Below are 8,001 nucleotides of genomic sequence, written 5' to 3'. Positions count from 1 at the left end.
TTGATGACACTTTTAATTAAACAGAAATAATGCAGAGATACGGTTTCCCTTTCTCGTCTGTCCTGTAAAGTGCAGCACTGCTCTTTTGACTGACTGACGGCGGTGACCCACTAACAACGTCCTACTTCGCCGCCCGCTCGCCACCCGCTGCCCGGGGGTGCCCCGGCCGTGCCCCGGGGCGGGCGGCGGTGCCCGGGGCCGCTCCTCCCGGGCTGTGCCGGCTCCTGCCTGGAGAGCTCCGAGGTCACCGGCGGCTTCGTGGCGTTCAGCTCACCCGTGTTAATTAGACTCCGAAAAATACTTTCAGCGGTATCTATGTACAGAGACGGGGAAGAAACAGTCCGGCGTAACCTGCGCCGCTTCTCCTCCTCCTCCTCCCCGGGAGCGACTGCGAACTGGTGCCCCTTAGCAGAGCGGGCGCTGAGCAGAGAGCAAGGGTTTGGGAGGAAAAGGAGAAACAAACCACGACGTGGAGGGAAAAAAGAAAACACTAGGGTGGGGGTTTTTCTTCCTTTTTGCAAAGACGTCAATGGGCAATATTGAACACATGGCAGGCGAGCGGCGGGGAGGCGCCGGTCCTGCGGCCGCTCCGCCCGCCGCGGCCCCCGGCCCATGTGCGCAGCACGTTGTGCCGCGGCGGCCCTTCCCGGCGAGGGCAGGGCGGAGCTGCGAGGCCGCCGCCGGCCCGGGGACAGGTTTCTTTCGTTCCGTCAGGGCGAGCGCTTCCTTACAGCCAGAGCCCCGTCGCCAGCGCCCGGGATGGGGCGGGCGGCCCTGCGGGACGGAGAAGCGGTGATGAGCTGGCGCTGAGTGGCCGCGGGTCGCTGCCCCGCCCGGACGGGAGCTCCGGGAGCGGGGCAAGGCGGCGGCCTTGGCGCAGCGCTCTCAGGCCGGGGCCGCTGCGGTGTCCCAGGGCCAGGCGGACGGGAGAGCGCTTGGTGCGAGGTGGGGCCCCGGCGGCCGGCCCGTCACCTACCTCACCTCCGCAGCACGGGCCGGAACGCCGTCCGCAGCCTGTCCAGGCACGTCCCACCCAGCTCGGTGCCTCCCGGGCCGCCCTTGGCGCCCCGCCCGAAGCCTGCACAGACACAAGCGGCTCGCGGTGGGCACGGCCCGCTCCCGCCGCCCTCCCCTGCCCGCTCGCCTGGAGCGGGGAAGCCTCGGCGTCTGCACCTGACACCTGGGCACGGCCGAGCACCGGGGCTGTCGCTGCGCGGGCGGGCTCACGCCGCGCCCTGCGTCCCGGCCCGGCCCGCGGTCCCGCCCGTCCCCGCGGCCCCGCCGCCGCGGGTACCTTCGCCCGCCGCCGCGAACTGGCACGGCTCCCCCAGGCCGCGGTGGGACGCGCAGCTCCGCGGGAGCGGCTGCAGGCTGAAAGCGGAGCTCCGGAAGGCCTTGGCGGGCAGGGGCTGCTCCCCCGCCGCGCCGCCGCCTCCCTCCGCGCCGCGGCCCTCGGGGCTGCCCCTGCGCGCCGCGCTGGCCCCGGCCGTGCGCGCCAGAGACCAGATGCGCGGCTTCTCCGCGGGCGCGTAGGGCGGCGGCGGGCCGGCCAAGGAGGCGGGGGCGAAGTCCGCGGCGGGGGCCTTGGCACAAGGAAAGGCGTGGAAGGGGCCGGGCAGGCTGCAATCGCCGCGCGGAGCCTCGGGCAGCGCCGCGCCCAGGCTGGGCGCTTCCTGCAGGGAGCTGGTCCGGCCCTTCTCCGGCTTCCCCGCCTCCTCCTCCTCCTCCTCTTCCTCCTCCTCCAGGTCGCTGAACCGCAGGTCCTTGTCCTCCTTGTAGCTCTTCTGCTCTGCTTGGACACACACGCGGAAAAAAGGGGCGGCAGGGCGTTAGTGCGGGTGCGGGGAAGTTGGGGGGCCTCGAAATCACTTCGAGCCTACTTGGAGGCGCCTGTCTGCCTCTCCCGCCTACCTCTGCCTTCACCCTCCGCACTGTATTCATCGTCTTCCCTCGGGGTTCCTTCTTTCCTCTCTTCCCCGGCTTTGTTCTTGGGAGACCAGGTCATTTTGTTTTCTTTCTTAAGCCTCCGTCTGGCGTTAGCAAACCAAGTGGACACTTGCGTCAGGGTCATTTTAGTGATGATAGCCAGCATGATTTTCTCTCCTTTGGTGGGGTAGGGGTTTTTGCGGTGCTCGTACAGCCAGGTCTTGAGAGTACTCGTCGTCTCTCGCGTTGCATTTTTGCGTCTGGCTGAACCACCGAAATCCACCGTCCCGTACCTGCTGGGAGATGATTAGGGATGGGGGGCCGGCGGGTGTCCGTGTCCGGCAAGAATCCCCCGGCCCGGCCCAGCCGCGCCGCAGGCCGGTGTGTCCCCTGCCCACCTGCCTTCCTGCCCCTGCCCTCCTGACATCGCCGCCCAACTTTGGTTTCCGCTGTCTGCTGCTCCCGGGCGCCTCGTTTCTTTTGTACAACGTTTGTCAGGTCGGAGCCCCCCCGTCCCCCTCGTTTGATGTCGACCGCCGCCTCGCAGGGGGATGCTAATGCTGCCGGGCGCTGATCAAAGGGGTTTTACCTGTCGTACTGGTACTGCCCCAAGGAATGATCGTAGGAGTAGTAGGTAGCGGGCTGCGCGATTCCCGAGTGCAACGTGCCGGCGCCGTCTTTGATTTCATACTGGGGGTTCTGCAAGGGAAGCGGCGGCGTTTGGCGTCCAGCAGAGCCCGGCATAGCCCCGGCTCCCCGCGGCAGCCGCGTCCCTCCGCGCCCCCCATCCCCGACGGGCCGGCCCCGCTCCCACTCCCCCGCCGCGGTACCGACTGCGAACCGCGAAGTTTCTCCCGCCTGTTGCAGCCCGTCCTCCCCTCCGGGGCACTCACCAGCGCGGTGTAGAGCGCGGCGGGCTCGGCGCCGTAGGGCAGGTAGTTGCCGTAGCCCTGGCCGGCGGCGTACGGGGCGCTGTACATGCCCAGCGCCGCATTGAGCTCGGCGCGGCCGGGCGCCAGCAGCCGGCTCTCGTACGGGGCGCAGCACAGCGAGGCGGCGGCCGGCGCCGAGGAGGCATCCGGCCCGGAGCGGGGGGCGGCCTCGCAGCAGGTCGTGCTGGGGCTGGCGGGCACGAAGAACTGCGGAGAGGAGAGAGCGGGACGGCGCCGAGTGACTGTCGAGGCAGCCCCATCGGGGGGAATTTAGGAGCGTGTGCGCGCCTGTGTGTGTGCGGAGAGGGGGGGGGCGGCGAGGAGGGGGATAGGAAACGCGGGCTGGAGCAACTAATTATAGAAACCGGGAAATAAACCGGATGGGAAGCAGGAGCTCTTGGGAAGGGGGCACGATTAATCAAGCAGGCAAAACTTTAAGGAAATAATTGCTCTCGAAAAAGGTATAAGATCCGTAAGGCTCCGTCCTTCCCGCCCCCGCTCGGTCCATCTGCATTGATTTAAAGGCAAAAAGTTGCGATTACAGTTAATTTGACAATAGACACAGCAGTAAATATGTCAGCCAACGCAATCGAAGGCATTTGATTTCAATAACTTCAAGGGGACAGCTAACTTCCCAAGCGAGGGAGGCACATCTTGCAGTGATTACGGTGTATAAATAATTCTACCCAAATAAATCGTGACTCCGAGTACGATATAGCTACGACTTAGTTAATACAGGGTGCCTTGGTGTGAGTGGGGGATGTCCTTCGGAAATCGCATGGGGGGAAAAAAAACCCTCTCGACAGATCCTAATAAAACACAGGAAAAGGACCGACCCGTGGAGGAAGGAGGGAGGAATCGGCACAGCCCGGTTCCGCAGAAACGCGAGCGGAGCCCCGAGCCCGCGGAGCGCGGTTCCCGCTGCCCGCGCACCCTCCGCGCTGCCCGGGCGCAACGGTGCGAGGGGGATGCGCGGGCTCGGGAAGCGCTCGTAGCTGGGATTTATGTTTTTTTTTTTATTTGTTTGTTGCACTTAAAACTGAACGGTGAAGGGTGGGGAGGAGGGGGAATTACCGGTTTCCTACACGCCTTTGCTGTGCACACTGCGAGTTATTTGTTTAAGCCTAACACAACACAAACGAGACATAAACACACACGCACATTTTTTAAAAAAAGGCTCCAGATGTGCCCTTTTAAAAAAATATTCTAAGTAAGGGAAAGGGAAGAAAAAAAAGGAGGGGGGGGACAAGACATCTGGACAGCAGCAGCAGAATCTAAACAAAAGTGAGTGCTGCTCACTCGCCTTACCTGTGAAGTGGTGCTGTAGGGGTATCCGAACTGAGAGAAGGACATAGTTGCTCCTTATTTTTGGACCATAGGCAATATTTTCCCCCCAAGATCGATTGTAACTAAACCCTGCTTCAAGATGCACCTTCTCACACACACATTTCCACGTATGGCTTTTTTTTTTTTTTCTCAATTATAGATGATTGCACTTAAGAAAAGCAGCCAGACATCTGAGGCGGGGGGGTGGGGGAGGGAGGGAGGAGGTTGGTGCCTGGATTAAAAAAATAGGCTACCCCCCACTTCCCATCGCTCTTAATAAATATGTTTGTATAGAGGGAGTTTAAAAAGCCGCCCCACATGTATAGAGAGTTTAAGTGCAAGGGGGCTTTTTCCAAGAGGGGGGGAAGATCACGTAGGGCTTGCAAGATACGGAGCTTGCTTGTATTATTTTCTGCTCTATAGGTCTTTAGCGTTCCTCGGTGGGCGAGGAGCGGGCTGACGTCACGGCCCTGCCGGCAGCGGCGGGCAGGAGCCGGCAGCGCCCCGCGCCCGCTCCCCGCACTTGGTTCAGCTCCGTTCCGTGTTGTGTGTGATGCGCGTCACAGGCGGCACTGGGGGTGCCTCGCCGTTGGTCTTTTTTCCCTTTATTTTTAAACACGATCAAAATTTGTCAAAGGGGAGTAAATATCAAGCGGGGACACCGCGGCACCCGCCAGCCCCAGCGTGTCCCGGCCGCCGGGCAGGGGTGGCGGTGGCAGCGGCGGTGCCGGGAGCACCCAGGGAAGCGGCTCTCGAGGGGGGCCCGGCCGGTGCAGCCCCCCGGCCCTTCTCGCTGACCTCGCCCCCATTCTCAGGGCCGGGCGCTGCTGTTCAACTCGGCCCCGGTCCTGCACCGAAGCCGCCTCGGCGTCGCTGCCCGTCGCGGCGGCCCGGAGAGCGGGAGCGGGGTCAGAGCTCGCCCCGCACAGCGTACGGCAGGGCAGGGGCCGGGACAGAACACGGGCCGCAGAGCAGCCCGAAGCCCATTCTCCAAGGAGTCCCGAGCCCCTTGTTCCCCCTTAGCCCCGTGATGGTCCCTCCGGAGGCGGGCGGCCGGGGCGGTGGCAGGTCAGCGGGGCGGTGATGGATGGATGGATGGATGGATGGATGGATGGATGGATGGATGGATGGATGGATGGATGGATGGATGGATGCAGCCCGGCCGGCCCGCTACCGCCACGGCGCAATTGCATCAATTAACAAGTGGAAATGCCCTTGTTTAACCAGGGACTTACATATTGCGGATTTGCCTTTGAGGCGAGATCACCGGGAGGTAAACCGGGATTTCCCCCCCGCAAGAGCTGCCAAGGCGCTCCCGAGCCGGACAGGGCGCTATGAATTGCCAGTGGCAATTCATAAAGAAAAAGAAAACCAAGTCAAAACGCGGCCCTGGGCGGCCCGGCAGCACTTGTCCCGAGGACGGCGGGGCCGTGTCCTGTGGAACCGGCGGCCAGCCCTGGCAGCCTTGCCCGTGCCCGTGTCCGTGCCCGCCCCGCCGGAGCCGCTCCGTTCCGCCCCGCTCCCCGACGGGTGGCGCTGCCGATCCGCGAGCGATGCGCGCTGGCCCGGCCCGGCCCGGCCCGGGGGCTGCTCCCGATGCACCCCCCAAACCGGGCTGCCCCTGCCCTGCCCTGCTCCGCCCGCAGCCAGCGAGCACAGCCGCGATGGCCCCGCCGGTCGCTGCCGGAGCTGCGCGCTGGCTCCGCGGTGCGCTGGGCTGTGGAACGGGCTGCCCGCGCCGTCGGGGATGCTGGCCTTGGGGCCGGAACGACGCGAGAGGAGCGGGGTGCCCGAGCCGCGTCCGCCCCGCCGGGGAGAGCGGAGGGGCCCGGGGCTCAGGGCCGGCTGTCACAGCTCTCTGTTCCGCCCGCAGCCTGGCGAGACGGAGCGCTGTGAAGCCGAGCCTTGTCAATTGTCGTTAACAGGGGCAATAACTTAAAATTCAATAAAGAACACCTTTGGGTAACATTACTGCTAATTATTTAATTGCAAGAATCCCTATGGGGAAAATTATGCTAATTATAAAGTAATAAAACCACTTGTTCTAAAGCACTTAATTCAGCAAAATTTAGTCTTTTCACCAGAACGCTTTGTATGTTATTTGATGGAAGAAACAACAAGAGGCTGTGTGCTCATCCTGCCTGCGGCTCAGAGCCCAAAGGAGCTGTCGCTGGCAGTGTGTTTGTGCTGGCAGGTTGCATGCAGGGCTCTTGTCCTTGCTGAAGCCCTAAAACTGGGGCAGAATTCACTGTACAAAAAAAAAAAAAAAAAAAAAAAAAAAAAAAAAAAAAAAAAAGAAAAAGGATTTTTATAACAGAGATCATGCAGATCAATACAAACATTGCATTTCCCAATCTTTACCACGCACAATCAACATGAGAGCAATTCTGTTACCTGTCAGGTATGTTGTAGCTGAGCTGAGCTTTGGGAAGTGGCCTTTCCCAAGCTAGCTCTCTCCACTCAGCACTCTGCCCTACGGAGATGTTTCAGCAGCATACTTTTTTCTAGACATGCTCAGGAGCCATCCAGATGACCCCTTTAATTGCCCTTACAACCTGGGAGAGTGAATGGCATTCCTATTAAAAACTACAAGTTCTGCTGTGCTCCCCAGCTCTTTAGGAGGACACAAACTCTGTCTCTTTGTGTTCTGAGCACTGCCACAATTCACTCAGCCTGTCCATCACTGAGCCACCCTACTCTGCATGTCAAAGCTGCCAAAACATCTTTCTGTGATTTGTAAATATTGGCATAAACCTTCTGTTAACAAGTTCCTGAACCCGGCTTGGCAGAGGGTAGCTTTGGGTTGGAATGTGCAATTTGCCATTTTTGTCATTGCAGGGAATCAGCTTCAGCAGCCCAATTTCCATTCTGCACATACACCATGTCTCGGAGAGACAAGTGATGCTGTACATGGTCACTGCAGATCTTTCTTTCTCTAAATCTGTGTCATCTCTCTGCTGCACACAAGCATATCATCCCACCCACCCCCACAGCGTGCATTCCCTTCACCCAGTCATCCTGGTGAGGAGTGTGTGACTACAAACACGAGCAAAACCAGAAAATGATCTCTCTTGATTCACAAACTTTTGTTCTTGAAAGAGAGGACTGTGAGTCTTAACTGCAAACATTTCTGCAAGCAGTCCTTCTTGGAGTGAGGCACGAGTTCAAATGCAGCCAACAATGAGATTTTTGATGCATTTAAAATCAACATCATTTGGTTTAGCTCTGATACTGCTTTGCTCGGGAGGTAATTGCAAGGGGTGAAAGTGACAGTATGTGCTTCCCACCGATGCAAATGCAGCTGCTGATAACTGCAAATGAAATAATAGGTTAATTGAAATAAGCAGGGGAAGAAGAAAGCAGCTTCAAAAACATGGAGCAGAAATGTGGCTGAGAAGAAAGTGTCTTTATATTTTAGAATACAGGGGGATTTTTTTGGCTGTTGCTTTTTTGTACTGAGAAAATGAAAATTCTTCAAGTCCATGCATGAATAAACAAGTACAGCTGGGCAGCCTAATACATAATTTATACAGATCAGTCACTGCAGATTTAACTGAATAAAGCCAAAATGAACACTAATTGTTTTGACAAACTAAAATAGTGTATATGATGGCTTCTTGTGAAGCTTGCTGGTACTGTCCTTATCTCAGTGGCTATTTTCAAGACTGATTTCTGCATGAGGGGTAGAAACATATAGAGACAATATAAAGATTAATATCTTATGGAAGATAAAAAAAAAATAGTTGCTTAACATACAAGCAGAAAATAGAAAGAACTGTCTTCAGGAGAGAGAAGAGAACTGGCACAGTGCAGTGTG

General features: G+C 58.8%; 1 protein-coding gene across 1 annotated transcript; it reads right to left on the bottom strand.

Annotated features, from left to right (window-relative positions):
* Positions 1 to 977: 977 nt before the first annotated feature.
* IRX6 (iroquois homeobox 6) lies at positions 978 to 4,211 on the bottom strand. The gene is made up of 6 exons (XM_058034302.1): positions 4,167 to 4,211; positions 2,820 to 3,065; positions 2,516 to 2,625; positions 1,912 to 2,219; positions 1,295 to 1,789; positions 978 to 1,078 (listed from the first exon to the last, which is right to left on the bottom strand). Exons 1-6 carry the CDS (start codon positions 4,209 to 4,211, stop codon positions 978 to 980), a joined length of 1,305 nt encoding a protein of 434 aa, XP_057890285.1.
* Between the last annotated feature and the right edge of the window lie 3,790 nt (positions 4,212 to 8,001).

Source organism: Melospiza georgiana, chromosome 14 (genome assembly GCF_028018845.1).
Source record: "Melospiza georgiana isolate bMelGeo1 chromosome 14, bMelGeo1.pri, whole genome shotgun sequence".
NCBI classification, from domain to species: domain Eukaryota; kingdom Metazoa; phylum Chordata; class Aves; order Passeriformes; family Passerellidae; genus Melospiza; species Melospiza georgiana.
Note: the sequence above shows the minus strand (reverse complement) of the source record. Positions and strands in the feature narration are given on the sequence as shown.

Bases quoted from the DNA above. Each gene is read 5' to 3' on its own strand.
- IRX6 (XM_058034302.1), bottom strand. From the start codon at position 4,211: ATGTCCTTCTCTCAGTTCGGATACCCCTACAGCACCACTTCACAG. The intron at 2,220-2,515 runs GTAAAACCCCTT...ATCTCCCAGCAG, and splicing joins GGGCAGTACCAGTACGACAG to GTACGGGACGGTGGATTTCG. The intron at 1,079-1,294 runs GTACCCGCGGCG...GTGTCTGTGCAG, and splicing joins GTTCGCGGCGGCGGGCGAAG to GCTTCGGGCGGGGCGCCAAG.